General features: G+C 39.1%; 2 protein-coding genes across 4 annotated transcripts; one reads left to right on the top strand and one right to left on the bottom strand.

The window, feature by feature from the left end:
* Nucleotides 1–1,319: 1,319 nt before the first annotated feature.
* RB195_012385 (uncharacterized protein) lies at nt 1,320–7,771 on the bottom strand (the record flags this gene model as incomplete). 2 transcript variants are annotated; one of them, XM_064194207.1, is made up of 8 exons in its annotated part: nt 1,320–1,400; nt 1,470–1,553; nt 2,341–2,457; nt 2,516–2,622; nt 3,705–3,764; nt 4,505–4,581; nt 6,424–6,562; nt 7,714–7,771. In XM_064194207.1, 8 exons carry the CDS (start codon nt 7,769–7,771, stop codon nt 1,320–1,322), a joined length of 723 nt encoding a protein of 240 aa, XP_064051789.1. The 2 variants fall into 2 exon arrangements, with proteins under 2 accessions (XP_064051789.1, XP_064051790.1); XM_064194206.1 differs by lacking the exons at nt 4,505–4,581; nt 6,424–6,562; nt 7,714–7,771 and having other exon boundaries at nt 3,705–3,762.
* Nucleotides 7,772–10,320: 2,549 nt separating this feature from the next.
* Nucleotides 10,321–14,795, top strand: RB195_012384 (uncharacterized protein; the record flags this gene model as incomplete). Of its 2 annotated transcripts, XM_064194205.1 has the most annotated exons (15): nt 10,321–10,392; nt 10,853–10,888; nt 10,960–10,969; nt 11,002–11,063; nt 11,135–11,251; nt 11,789–11,959; nt 12,193–12,384; nt 12,835–12,923; nt 12,984–13,084; nt 13,147–13,250; nt 13,988–14,101; nt 14,158–14,223; nt 14,287–14,361; nt 14,552–14,653; nt 14,772–14,795. In XM_064194205.1, the coding sequence occupies 15 exons, from the start codon at nt 10,321–10,323 to the stop codon at nt 14,793–14,795; spliced, it is 1,335 nt and encodes a 444-aa protein (XP_064051787.1). The 2 variants fall into 2 exon arrangements, with proteins under 2 accessions (XP_064051787.1, XP_064051788.1); XM_064194204.1 differs by lacking the exons at nt 10,321–10,392; nt 10,853–10,888; nt 14,552–14,653; nt 14,772–14,795 and having other exon boundaries at nt 10,968–11,063; nt 14,287–14,412.
* Nucleotides 14,796–15,445: the final 650 nt, after the last annotated feature.

The following is a 15,445-nucleotide window of genomic DNA, read 5'->3' as shown; positions in this document are numbered from 1 at the left end:
GATACAGAAATTTAATAAATGGTTGTTGTTGGCTTGTAGATTAATTAATATGTAGATTATCAGATGTTGTAGAGACTGTATACTTTTTTCCATTTCATCCTCTACATTTATTTCATCCTCTACAAGTGAAAGTAATCAGATTTACTTGGAATTTTAAACTATAGTTGGGTCTAAACGAAATGAACCATGGACAGTTGCGTAAGCGGCTGCGCTCGAAGCGCCACGGTAGAGCGTAGCGGTTGGGATCGTGTAAAGATCCTCGCTACCGCGACCCATCTCTACAGTTCGCCATGGTCCCGCCTCGATTCCAATTGCTGTCTCCGCCGCACCGCTTCGAACGCAGCCGCTTTCGCAACTGTTCGTGCTTCATGTCGTTTTGACCCGACTATATTATATAGGTGATTTCTGAGGTGTTCAACGCCTCTTCATCCTAAAGTAAGCCATAAAAGATTGCTCATTTGTCCTTTGACTATTTCTTTCTTTAAAAGCTAATTCGTTTATTTTGTTCAAGAGATCAAAAGGTGGTTGGTTCAAGGTCGATGTTTCGAAGCCCCTTAGACGTAAGTCCTTCATTCCTCGGAATGAATTCCTCCAGACATGTCTGAGAGGATCTAAAAGCACTGTCCTAGTACATCGGCTGACCCTGTCATTGTTATAAGCTGGATATATCGACTGAGTTCCACAAAACCATAAGGGCTTGTGAATCAAAGTCTAGGCATTATGGGAGCATTGCAAAAGTATTGATAGACGCCGTGCACTTTATCCTTCATTCCTTGTCCTTCAAGGGGTGAATGCGCTTATTTACTATTATTATTATTATTATTATTATTATTATTATTATTATTATTACTATTACTATTACTATTACTATTACTATTAAATTAGTTATTTTCGTTCTCTGTTTGCAGCCAATTTGCAAATACATTCTTTGTTTCCGTATTGCGAAACCTCACTCGTGCTAGCATTAAAGTCACATGATCTTTGCTGACTTCTTGGCTAACCACTTTTCTTCTACTATAACGTTCAGCAGTGATTCTTCCTGTATTTCTGAATAGAAATCTTAGGTTAGATGAGTCCATCATTTTCGTGTCGCTGACCTTCCAGTTTTAGCTACGGTCATACAGTCTTTTTCAGTTATGTTCCTAAATATTCAATATTCAGAAAAGTGGAGACTTTGTGATGAATCTTTGAGAAATGTGAATTGATTCGATTATTTACCGACGTTGTTCGTTTCGGCAAATCAAATGTAATGAAAGTAGCATTTTACAAAATCATCGTGGTATCATTTATTAAATATACGGGTGCATTTGATTATTTTGTCATTCGCAACGTTGCATTATGCGTTTTGCTCTGTATGGAAAATTTTGTATAAAATTCGCCTTAGCATCTTTTCCAAGAGCCTGAAATAGGCGATTCTTAACTACATCTGAACATAACTGTTGTTCTAAGTAATATTCAACGTGACCTACCTGCCATTCAGGACAAACATTCCCCTCTTTTTCAGTTTTTGGTATTACTGTGACAATGTACGATGAGAGAAAGTCAGGGTAGGTCTGAAAATTAAAATCAGTTTTTTAAAAGTAGGAGTAGATTAGAAGAAATTCCATGATTATAGACGGTTTTTTTCGATGAGAAAAACTCTCGTCTGTAAAGTAAATGAGGTACGAAATGGAACAAAAAAAGGAGTTTTATATCGTTGATGCTCTTTCATGCTATTCAATTCTATTTTGCAAAAGTTGTTGCTTGGCATGGAACTTGGACAATGTTAAGGATTTCTGTACAGTCAAGTTTTTTTTCTTACAAATTGTAGTTTTTTTGTTTTGTTGTTTGTTCCTCAACAAGTTTTTTGAATGAGCGAATAAAATTAGCTGTAGAATGTTGTGGTGAGTGACGAAGGACACGTAAGAGATTTTCTTTAGTCCACACGAATTAAGAATTATATTCTCAAACGTTGCAAATGAGTAATGTGTATAATAATTATAATACTAATAATAACTGGGGTATGATTTTGACCTACCACCTTTTATTTTCTTCTATTTATTTACAAGCGTCTCAGAAATGCAGTTATGGTATGTCTTCATTAAATCCAATACTTTGACACATTAAGTTATAGTTTAGTTACGGAATTTGTAGGAGAAAGGGTATAATTATTTTAATATTTATTTGTATTTAATATTAGACGAAACCTGAACAATGTTGATTTGATTGCCGCTGCCTTCTATGAGTTTGAAGGAAGTTTTCAACAGTTTAATAAACAACTAAACAATAATCTAGAAGAGTATTTTGGTTCAAACTTCGTAAGTTTTCTTCCGTTCACGAAAGAAAAGCTAGGAGAACTACCTCAAGAAAGAATGTCAGCTCATCGATTCCGAGATTGTTGAAGCGATTCAAGTAGATTTTCTCCAATTTCCTCATTATGTTTGAAAAGCGTGGATATACCAGAAGGATTTCGTCAGCCTAAACTATAGTTATTTGTCGGAAAAAAAATTGCTAAATTTACTACTACTCTTCTTACCATCTTCGTTTTGTATACAAAGCTCAAACGGGAAAGAGTTTCTTGCACGTGTCCTTCTGGTAATCCATATCTCAGTTCTTTTGTCAATATTTCGTTAGCAAATAGCTCTGACATTCAATTAAGTAATGGTTAAGGAAACAAATACATAGTCGCCGCGGAATATTTTCAACCGCGTGCGTCTGCCGCAGAGCACCGGCTTCCATCCTCGACTCGACACGTCTCGTCTTAAAGGCATCACCCCACGAATCTGAGGTGGTGCAGATTTCAGGTGGAGTATTCGTATACAGGATGGGAGACTACGGAGAGGGGGGGTGATTCCGTCCATTTCTTCCTAATTGCCGTAAAAAACGGCCCGGAAGATACGGCTTCATGCGTTCTGGCGCACTATTTTCCAGGGAGTTCGACTGGAGCGCGCCAGCCTTGTGCGGCGCCGCATCTTCCGGCCCGTTTTTTACGGCAATTAGGAAGAAATGGACGGAATCACCTCCCTCTCCGTAGTCTCCCATCCCGTATACGAATACTCCACCTGAAATCCGTACCACCTCAGATTCGTGGGGTGATACCTTTAATCGAAAATTTCCGCGTCGACGATAGATGGATGTGATAGAGAGCGTTAGAGAAGAAAATAAAGTGAAATTAAAAATGAATTAGAGAACTATAAGAGAGAAGGAGACGTGTTGAAAGTTGGTGAATCAGATCTACTTGAAAGTCACCAGAAAGAATTAATTAATTAGTGATTAATTGCTAATTACTGTGGGAAGTCGTCTTGAAGGCAGCATATCACGAATCTGATGTCGTGAAGGCATCTGCGGGAAAAGCTAGAGATGGAGCTGTGGATTGCGGAATCTGGGATGGTTCCGCCCATCTCTTTCAACGCGCCATCCTTGCGCACGCGTCGCTTCCAAGTGCGAGCGGTCGAAGGTCAATCATGTCTCCTCACCAGTCTATCCAAGTGAAATCCATGAAAGGCTGCTGAGGGGACCGGAACGTGTACCGTTCTAACGTACCTCGTAGGAACTGAAGCGGTTCCCACGCCGTTTTTTTTTACGACGATTAGGGATGTATCAGCGGAACCATCCTGGATCTCGGAATCTATAACCCCAGCTTTTCCCGCGAATTCCCTCACCATGTCAGATTCGTGGTATCCCTTTAAGCTCTTCATGTAAATAAATAATAAAATAGCACTCACGGATCGAGCTCACCATCGCAGCGATCAACATATGTATTATACAATAGATAGTGATCATATCTAAAAAAAATGGAGGTTCTAGAGGTTCAAAAAAGTTCTGGAATAGGAGGTTAATGGCTGAAATGGGTGAGTATGGTCAGGCGAAAACGAGCTGAGTCCTGGCTCAATTTTGTAAACGGCTGGTCTCGAAGTGACGCAGTAGAGCTATCGGTTTTGATCGAGGTGGGACCATCGTTTTCTGCCGTCAGTCTGCAGAGACGAGAAAGGGTCCCATCTAATGGGTACCAGCCGCATTCCCTCCTCCCTTGGCACCACTGTGAGAGCAGCCGCCTAGGCACTGGGACTGGGTTGCATGCCGTTTTGACTCGACCATGTACGAAAATTTTAGTCCAAACCTGGATTATTCGAAATTGATAACGATGAGGTCAAATTCTCAATTTTCAGGGGTGGTTTCGCTAATTCAACTAGTTTCACCGCCTACGCACTCGTTCTTTAATGTGGGCTCCTCATAACTCAAAGTATGACTCATTTTCAGCATCCTATGGTGGAAAAAAATGACGAACAGTTCAACTCGTTCATATCAGGACTTTTACATTGTGAGAATCCATGAAAAGAAGTTAGAGGTGTTGTTAGATTCATTGAGCTCCCCGACCAGACGTCGATGGTCGCAATCCTACGTTTGAGGAAAGGAAAAGGCGAGAAGGACGAGCATGAACTTTTGAAAAGATGCTTGGGCTCATTTTCATATACAGCACACTTTTTTATACAATTCTGCGCTAGATCTCAAAAATCAGCCTCACCTTCTGATCCTGGTGGAAGGAAGTCCGAGAGAAGGATGGTGCGGCTAGCCCGAATAGGAAAAAGCCCAAGGATTTTCCTGTATTCTTATTATATATGTTAACGAATGTAGGCAATGACGGATGAAACACTGGATGCAGAAGTTTTATTGAAAGCAATTCCTTATTCTGAACATCTTTCGCATTCCTGACAGCATCTGTGGATTTTGATTCCATTGCAGGACTGATGTTCTAAGCTAGAGAAGTATTTTATTTTAGATTTTCTGAAATCCGACATTGGTCCCAATATTTCTTCTCAAAACAAAATTATGTGGCTTTTCAATACGGTTCCCAATACAATTGAGTAGACTTGCCTCCTCGTGAGGATAGGGGCTTTCTCTCGCGCTTTTGTGCTACGAATAAATTGCTCGATCTTTCATCATTTGTCCTACTCGAATCGAAATTCAAAATTATTTTGATTGTTGAGTAAATAATCAACATAAACAATCTCTGTAGACATATTCCACTATGAATAATCAAGCAACACTTGATAGGATGACTTTCTTTAAAACGTTCACTTGTCCAGGAGAAATTGGTGGCAATTGTGGTGTGATACACTGTCATTCCAGATTTCCTCACATGAAAAACTGGGAAAACAAAAAAAAAACCAAAAACCAAAAACGAAGAAAAAATTAGATTTAATCTAAAAGATTAAATTTAGTTCAAGAAATCAATTAAGCAAAAAAAAAAGTTCAAGACGATCGTGAAGATCTCATCCAGTGCTCTGAAATGTCCCGTCGGCTACAAACCTGATAATTTACCATTGAACTCATTGAGTTACAACCAAGAATGAGATTAGGAATAGTAGGGAAGTGCGAAATGCTGCGACCGACGATTTTGTGTCGCATCGAGAGCTCTTGACGAGGTTTGACCTACAACTGCAAGTTTGAGGTGCATATCTCTTCACTTATTGATATCGTCGTAACCCTAGCACAAGGTGACCCGCCATGATCGCGACTGCCAAGGTGAGCTTCAAAGTTTTCCGTTTCCCTCCTGTCCTTGAACTTTCTATTTTAGTTAGATGTGGTGTGAGGATTAATTAAAAGTGTCATTGATTCTCAAGGGTTTGACCATGTCGAGAACTTTTCCTGAGATAAGAATCAATCAATCAACCTTTGCTCTGTCTTAAAAAAAATTACGGGAAATTGTATGTACAGTCCCAAAACTGGAGGAAAGTCGATTTCGACGCGTGCGCAAGGGAAACAGCTAGTTTTTCAGGTTTGAAATATTCTTCTCTCTAAAAAAATTGACGACGTAGGCTAACTTCTGTTTTAAGAAAAAGTAAAAACGGGTTTCGTTTCGTTTGTTTTAAATTTTGAACTGTGATCTCCTCTCAGTGTTAGAATGCACTCTATCACCCTACGAAATCCAGCTTTCTGGTGTTTTCTGGAACGGAATTTGAACTTATCCCATGATTCCATACTCAGAAGTAACTGACTGAAAATCTGGACCCGATAGAGTTCTTATGCCATACAAATAAAATCCTCGCGAAGTGATTAGAAATCCGAAAGTTGAGCAATCGTTGTGTTGATCAATGTTTGATCATCGTTGATGAACATCGATCAGTCAACGTTCAGTATGTCTCCATCGCTAGGACGCGGTGAAATTCTCAGCTAGTTCTTCATTAAAGAACTTTTCAACAGCGATGACGTCATCACCTCCAAACATATTCTTCTTGGCCTGGCATTAGGAGCATTAAGAGCCCGTAGTCACTACCTCTTTTATAATAGCAGTCATTTGTCGTATACCTGTTCTAGAGCTTACGACAGTCCATTGAATGTGTTCATGTCATTTTTTACACCTAATAAATGCTACGGGACCACTTTTGTAGGAAGGGTCACCTCCCCTTTAAAATTTCACGAATAGGTGATTCGCTTACTCACATAGTCGGCATCGGATGGTACCGTCGCCTGATGTGGTTGCCAGGATCTTCGCCGAGGCCTGTTTTCCTTAAACACAGCTCTGTTCGACCTTTTCGACCTACAGCAAAAGCTCGGACAGGATTCGTCACTACTCCATATCCTGAGAGACTTGGCGTCCCGCGTGAATTACCTGTTGGGATCGAATGACGCGATTATAGTTGGGTCAAAACGACATGAAGCACGGACAGTTGCGCAAACGCCGCGCTCGGAAGCGGTGCGGTGGAGACAGCGGTTGGAATCGAGGTGGGACCATGGCGAACTGCAGAGGTGTGTGGCGGTAGCGTGGATCCTCACACGATCCCAACCGCTACGCTCCGCTTTGAGCGCAGCCGCTTGCGCAAATGTCCGTGCTTCATGTCGTCTTGACCCGAGTGTACCTCAGGTCGACAATGTCCAGCGGTTCAGCATAACCAGGCGTTCTTTGGCGTGTTGTTACCAAAGATATCACGCTCCCTCTAGTTATCTGACCTATTCGTGTTGGACTTTGGCGGTGCGCTGGACAACAATACTTTTTTTCTTTTGCAAACTATGTTCTCTAAGAAATCATTCTTCTCATTTTTTTTTTCTCTCTCTTTTTCTTCCATCCTCTCTCGTTTCCGTCCGCTATATCCTTCGTATGACAGCAACTCACCGTGATAACCGATTTTGACAAAAATATGTACTAGAACTCGCCCGTTTTCTTCGGTTTTCTGTCAGATTTCTTCTTTTGACCCTAGATATGTTTCTTATTGAGGACAACAAGGTTCTGGATAGATAAGCAATTAATAAATACGTAACGTGATAACATGAAAATAAATAGCCCTTGAATAGTATATTAGCTGACCGCAGAGTGAAAAGGACTGAATATATCAGAAGTTGTGAACCATTCTAAAAACCTTTCTTGGTCTTTCTTTTCGCTACAAAAGTTTCTGGCTTATTGTGAACATCTCAGTACCCTGTGGTGGTATATATGTATAGAATGTTAGTTCTATTTGTTGCATGCTGTTACTGTTGGTTTATAGTTATAGTCGCTTTATCACGCTTAACCTATCGATTTCGTTGGTTTGAATTTGAATTGGGCCCTCACGAGCGCTAAACTCACGTGATATCACGCGGGAAATCCCTCTATGTGGAGAACTTGCTTACGGTAACAGGGGGCCTGTCAGGGGTGCGTCAGGGTCGTTAGGTACCCGCAACCTCCGCGACAACCTATCCTTAGGGGAAGCGGCCATCGTTAATTGCTCTGCGCAGCAGTTAATAGCGTCAGCAGACCATTGCACTGCGTTCGCCTTACGCCCCGCCCATCACATCGTCCATCTTCGGCCCTCATAATCTAATGGGGTGCGAAACATGCCTCGCAGGAGCACGTTATTTTTGATATTGTTTCTGTACGGAGTATCGATCGCTTACGTATGGAGATACATCGAACGATTGCATACGAAATCCCAGAAATAGAAAATAATAGTGTTTTATTTATGTAGAACAAACAAATCGAAACTTTTACAAATTGCTGCAGTATCTCACATGGATTGTAAATAGTCTGTATAAATGTAAATATACATACCTTTTACCTTTTATTTTAGAACGTTTTCAATCTTCAGCTTCATTTATGTTTTCTGATGTTCTTCTCTTGTACAAATCTTCTACGTTCTTTCTTCATTTTTAGCATTTTCATTTTCTACGTCTTTTTCCACTTGCTGCTTTGGTACCTTTTTGTTCTTTGAACCTTCTTAGAAGTCAACTCTATCACTTAATTGCAATACAAACACGGCACATGACCTCAGTGACGTGGTGATGGATGGGTGTGGCTTAGTGATCACAACTAGTCTAAGATATGGCTGCTCTGGCCTACCGACAGTCTCTTCTGCAGGAACTTATTCGGCTGCAGGTAATCGGCTGCGAGCACCTAACGACCGTCCCCGACCTGTCAGTTCAGCTAGCCTAGTGCTAAAACTCGTTGCGAAGTGCCGAGGTTCGTCTGTGACTCGAGTTGGTCCGGGGCTACAGCCAAATTTTTGCGAGTGGCGCTGCGTCCGCGCGACTATGATAATGCGAACCAATCGATACTGTTTCTTATTGGTTGTATCCAGGGTTTGTTATTCCGCTTTATTTTTTTAAGGTTATTTTCGAAATTTACGAAAATGATGTCATGAAACAGAAACTAAAAATTCGCTTCTTCCGTGTTTTCGCTTTGACCGTTTCTTCACTGTTTTATTGTAATTTAGGAAAAAAAAAACACTATTCTCTCGAGTACTACGAAATCTACACATCGTTTCAAATAAACTCGGGAATTCTTGCGAATATTCTCGCAAATTTTCGACGACTATGATGAGGCGATTTTTCACGTGCTGAGACGCGTAGGTGGGGCTGGATTATGTACGATGCAACGTCCATCACTGCTGTATATACGTGCTGTGGAGAGCAATGATCGTTCATTCCTGAACATATACTAAAATTGGAACAATACAGAGAAGATTAGCATGGCCCCTGCGCAAGGATGACACGCAAATTCGTGAAGCGTTCCAAAATTTTTTCTATATATCAGTTTCGTCTTCACATTCTGAACTGTGTTGAAACTGTCCTCCATTGTCCCACTTTAATAGTTCATTCTAAGCTGATTTTTCTCTTGCACTGACATATCTTTGGCCGAAAATGTAGCAATTACTTGGCCTTTTTGACAAATTTCATCACCTTTTCCTGCTCTCCACATTATATTTATAACTTTTCCGCTTTTATTAACGAAAACATATATGATTTCATCGGGACGATAGTTTTTCTGTTTGTTTTTGCATCTTGCTGATTATCTTCTGTAGAATTTCGTTTCCATTGCTTAGGTTTTAGAATTAGATTTTACATTCAAAGTTTCTTAGAATTCTTTGATTTTCTTTAATGTTACGTAATATTTTGATCCACTATTTTCCATTATCTTTTAGTATCTTATTTTCAACAGTAGAATAATATGGTACTCCCTATAATGATCCCTACAGTTATTTCAACAACTATGTGGACTGGAAAGTTATGTGAAGAGTATGTTCCTAGAGAGAATAATTATGAGGAACTATAATAATTATGAGGAAAATAACTATGAGGAATTATGAGGAATTCTGTCCGAGGCAATGTCTTTACAGCACTTTTACTTAAGTGGCTTCTAAATTCATTAACATGTCGTTTATTAAATTTTGTGAATGGAGCAGTTACTGAGACGTTGGTGCTTTTAGTTTTGGTTTTTTTTTTCTGAATTTCTACAAACCGCAGGTACTAAAACGGTAAGCGAAGTATTTGATCAACGCGGGACTTGTGTCTATTTCCGTTTTTGTCTATTTTGTCTTGCTATCTCTATTGAAATAGGTTTTTTTAAAAATTAACTATTGATTTTCGAGTTGTGATCACCTCTATTCTATCAAATATTTTAGTTTCCACTAAGTAGATACTTTCCTTCGAGTTCCTCGAGCCCCAAAACTCGGTAGATATTTAAAATAAGATCTATGAGTGCTTTTTTCGTAGTTTCTTCCCATTTTTCATACACAAATTTGTTCTGTATGAAACCCATTCATTTTACGAGTCTTGTGCTTCATCATAATACGGTAGTCCCAGGCACAAAGAATCTTTGAACTCTTTACAGAACTCAGTGCAGCCTCCCAAATATTTCAGCTACACAGTCATGGACAACTTGCACGCTGTTTCCTACTGCAATTGTCGTTATCCGAGAAAACTCACATCCATTTCTACTTTTGTGTTCATGGTTGAATTTTATTTTTTTCATGGTCCCAATTAATCTCTCTAACTGAACTTTGAACACATCAATCGCGTCACCGCCTTACCTGCTCTGATAGAAATCGAAGAGGTCACACCGCCATCACTCTCGTATTCATAGCTGCGATGGTCGGAGCCGGTGTTCCGATCTCCTTCAATTTGGACGGTTGGCGAAAGGGATTTTCATCACTTGAGCTGGTCTCCATGAGCTAGACCTCTTCACCTGAGGAGGGTCCAGTTCTTCCAAGTGCAACCTATGCTCGTATTGCTCGCAAGAGGGCGGATTTCCGTAGGAATGCGGACGAAACATCAAATTATACGACACGTATCGCTGGTTTGAAAAGTTATCCTAATTCTGTGGGAGACTCATCACCTTGACATTTTCATGGTTGTTCAACGAATATACTTCTAACTAACTTTGTTTCCTGTATCATCTTTTCTCAACTTTCTTCTTCCATGTATTCTCACAAACAGTTCTATGCAGTCAAGTCATTGTTTGGGTGTTTTTCTTCGCTTTTTGTCATTTGTCTGGACGAGTTATTTTACTACATTTCCTCCTTCCGACTCCGTGTTTTGTCTTTGTAGTTTCTACCCGCGCCTGAAAACTTACTCCTTAGCTGTGACGCTGCAAGACGTTCATTAACTGCTCCTTTCGTAGGAGAACTGGATTTACAATTTCAAATGTCAGCTGAAGGTATGTCATACCTTGTAATAGTACTCTCTTCCATTTCGTTGATTTTTCCTCATAAGGTTTACTATTTCTAGGTTCTTGAATGTACCTCAGGCTAGTTCGACGTTTCTCCCAAGCGCTCGGCCATGTGAGCACTTCGCTCAACGCTTCCGCAAAACGAATTCATTCCCCGCTAGCTGTAAGAAATTTGAAGTCGAATTTGTATTTCACCTAGTTTTTTTTCACAATTAGTGCTTTTTTTTTGTTCAGCGCGCTCTAGAAGTCGCAGTAATCGGAGCTCCAAATGTTGGGAAATCACTACTTACGAATCAACTTGTTCGAGCCGCTGTCTCTTCCGTTAGCAAGAGAATGGATACAACTACGCAAGTAAGTGCTAGACTACACAAATATGCTTCTCGTCCATTCGTTGCATTCTTTATGTTATAATGTTCTTTATTTTTTTACCCCATTGGTTTTACGGATAAACCATGTTATTGGTTCTACTCAGTTTAAAACGTTTCCTTTTCGCTCTATAGTATTAAAAATAAAAGCGTACGATTTGGAAATTGAAGTTGAGTCAAACATTTATGAAACGATACGGAATTCCGATTGTAAATTGGTTTGGTATTTTCAAATACTGTAGAAATATTTTCTATCCTTCTATTCTTTTCTTTTCTATATTTTTTTTTCTATTTTTGGTCCCAGCAAGTGAAGAGGAGTGTTATCTGGTGCTCATTACGGCACCTATGAAGCGTGCACTAAGTGGAAACTGCCTTAAACCTTTTCCTTTGGTCTAAATTCCCCTCACAAGTTAGTTCGAAAGTAAATTGTAGTTATTCGATACATTCATGCCTTTAGATATTTCCAATATCTTAGCTGTATTTTGAATGCAAGTAGTCTTTTTCTAATTCGGTTTATTTTCAGAATATTGAAGCAGTTTTGACGGAGGATAATGTGCAATTAGTAGTGTGTGATAGCCCTGGTACAATAGGTTTACGCCATGCCAAGGAAACCATGGGACGTAGTAAGGATGATATTATCTTGACCGGGCCTGAAGAAGCATTAAAACGCGCAGAGCACGTTCTTGTCGTACAGGTGAGTACTTTTGCCATGGTGTTGGGTTTAAGGATTAACATACTGCCAGTCGAAATGTGTGTTTTTTTTTCGGAAACTTCCGGAAACACTATTTTTACAATGTTTTGAGTGCAGATAGTCTTTCTTTCTAGTTTTTGTTCTAGTTTTTCTGCAAGGTTTTGATACTTGTTTTTAAATATTCTTCTGTGGTCTGAGTGCGTCCCCATCTTAGTGGTATTCTTCACGTATTTCAGGATGCAACTGCAACAGGCGACTACATCCATCATCGCGTTATGCATCTGCTTCATCGCCATTCTCATTTACCTGCTTCACTTGTGATCAACAAAGTAGATCTAATCTCACAACGTAGCGATCTGCTTGAGCTTACTCGAATACTTACAAATGGTCGTGTTGCTGGAGCACCTATTAAAATCGACAAAAAAGCGGTACATTTTTATTTTATATTTGTAGTCATCCGTTTTCTAATTCTTTTGTTTTAACGATTCAACTTCTACGTACGTATGTAACCTAATTTTTTGTATGTAGATTTTTCCAGTAGTCCAAGTTAACTTGCGGTCATAAAGTCGTAATTTCAGTAATGAGCTGCTGTCGTAATTAAGTCAAAGGTCATCGAGCCACTCTTAATTAAGCTTCCAAGATTTTCACCGTACCTTTGCGTCTACTCCCAAAAATTTAAAACTCTTCTTTCGAAACCAAGTGTAGCGTACAGTTTTCTATTTTTCAAGGGTGCTAAATTTAATTATTATTGTTGCCGGAAAATTCTTCACTTCATTCGACCATCACAAGAAGAAATCTTCGTATACCCTTTTTGTTTATAATCATTAGGAAAACTGAAATTCTCCACTTGAGCATTATTTAGAACCTTCTTTCCGCAGATCGGCCGACTTGGAGTTTCATCGAGCGACTTACGTCTACATGACGATTCTGTGACAGATCAAGACGAAGCTTGGCAAGAACGATACAGGCATGTCTTCTAGTATTCAGTTTCAAATTTTGAATTTCAAATTTTAATGGCGATCTTTAGAAAAATAATTGCTACTCCAACACATAAAGTCGGTTTCGCAGAAACTAAGCATTTATTTGCGAATATTCGAGGATGGAGTGGTTTCGATGCTGTTTTCTTTGGTATGTGCTTGAAATTTATTGGTGTTTGTCAATTTTGCTTGTCAATATTTTTTCTATTGTAGTATCATCTTTGACTGGTGAAGGAATCGAACCATTGAGAGATCATTTGAAAAAATTATCACAGGAAAGAAAGTGGAGACTGGATGAAATGGCTGTCACCACGAAGGTAGAGTTTTCTCGATGCTTTGTTTACTGCAAATTTAATGCAACTTAATTCATTGCAAATTTCAATTTCAACATTTTCAATTTTCATTTTTATGCCGTCCTTTTTTCTCTTTTTTGAAAACAGCAGCATTTTCGTAGGAATTCGGGAATTCATAATCGTTCGGACTTTATCCTCCATTGTTGTTGTGGAGCATTAGTGTTTTCTATGTCGTGTAACTAACTCATCAATTTCACCAGCTTCACTTGGAAAAGCCTATGGTAGCTTTTGAATTGTCTATTTCACTCAAATAATAATTTCTCGTATTTAAAGTAATGGTTAGTGTGTAGATTTACTTGAAAATAAACTTCAATACACACGATTTCCTGTGGTTACAATATGGTAAGAGTAGTCCTTGGAGGAAGAGTTTTGGCTATGAAGAGAAATCTTTCGCGCTTCATTTCTGCTTTCGCCTGGAATAAGAACACAAAAAGTTTCCTTATTTTAAAACAAGAAATTCTTATTCCTGATCGTCCTGAACCTTTGGCATTCCTAAAATGTCGCCATTGAACTGAGCACACGCAATCGTGTATGCAGTATGGAAAAAGCACACCTACATTTGCCGATGAGGCGTTGATGGAAGAGTTACAATTCAACTGAAATTCTTTAGTTTTGTAATACTTTGCTGCTTTTTATTGACTCTTATAGACTTTTCATAATATTATGAAATGGAAGTAAACAACCTATCTGCTGATTTTTAGACTCCTCAGGCGATTTGTATTGACTCAGTTCGCGCCGCACTTCTGGATACTACTCCAGCGAATGTTGCATACAAGCTCAAGCCAAGAATAACGGAATGGAAAGTGGAAGGCGAGGTATTGATCAGCTGTATATTTTTTATACTCTTATTCTGTAAATTAGGATGTTTTAGGTGCTCCAAATCGTTGTAGAAATAAATTGCGATAAGGAACGTATTGGACGACTGATCGTAGGGAAGGTTGGTTTTCGTCATTTGAAATTTGAATTCCGTGGATTTTCTCTCAATAATCCCCTATTCCAGGGCGGTCGTCGTATAGCCGAAATTGGAAAACGTGTGAACGATCATATGCACAACCTTTTTGAAAGGCAACTTTTTGTACGTATCCTTGTTAAAAACAATGGGAAAATTGTTGATTTTTTGAACTGATTGTTAATAAAGAGTAGATTATCGTTTCCCTAGGGTTATTTAGTGGAGCAATTTTCAAAGTCGTCCACTTATCAAATATTTCTTCAATATTGGAAGTTGGAAATCAGAAGGAATGATATACGGAAGGTTTCAAATTCAGTTTCCGTTCAAAATCACATTGTTAATCCACATAAGAAGGGACGGTAAATTAGCGGTCCTATCAAGGCTGAATATATCTGGTTCCTGCGCAAATCATACTGAGGTGAGGCATGTGTTTTCAAAGTTGTATTCGCTGACGTCTTCCATCTCAGATGGATGCGTACAGTATGAAAACGGCTTTTACGATGATAACTGTGACAGTAGCAGGAAGGATTTTCCAGAACATTAGAAAAAAGTCTAAGTGATTTCTTGTCCCCCGTGCCTGGATTTTGTGCACGTAACAAATACAGCGGAGCTTTGAAATATATGGAGTGAAATCGTAGCGAGAAAGGTGAGCTTTGTCGTTTCTTCCAGTGTGATTCGTGGGAATATTTGCTAAATATGATTCTGAGTGTTTTTTTTTTTCAGTACTCTTATTCACTTCTCACTATTTACTCCTATTCTGGTCCCAGTTACAGTTACTGGTTTTTTTTAAATAAGGCTACAATCTTCATTGTAGTCAAGTTGTTGTATCCTTAGGTTATATAATAGAATTCTGTCTAAGCTATACATTCACAAAAAATCAGGCGATTTTCAAAGAATCAGCGATGTACGAAGGCTGAAAAGTGTCTGAAAGTGACAAAAAGAGTGCAAAAGAGCATTAAACGCAACGATTAGCCACATTTAACAGTACGTAACGAGTAATTAATAAGTAACGAGTGGATGCACAGAAGGTTCGAGAAAACGATGATGCGGGTGGAGCAAATCAAAAGGTCGATAGATCGAAAGCGCGCTAAGGTCGTGAAACTTTTTGGGAAATGAAAGAAAAGAGAAGAAAAAAGAAGAAAACGGAAATAAGATAATAATAACAGAAATAAACAGGATCTATATTCCCTACAAACATGAGTTGAATCCT

The sequence above is a fragment of the Necator americanus genome, chromosome III, assembly GCF_031761385.1.
Source record: "Necator americanus strain Aroian chromosome III, whole genome shotgun sequence".
Taxonomy (NCBI): Eukaryota; Metazoa; Nematoda; class Chromadorea; order Rhabditida; family Ancylostomatidae; genus Necator; species Necator americanus.
The sequence above is the reverse complement of the archived record's forward strand: the minus strand, read 5'-3'. Positions and strand labels throughout refer to the sequence as shown.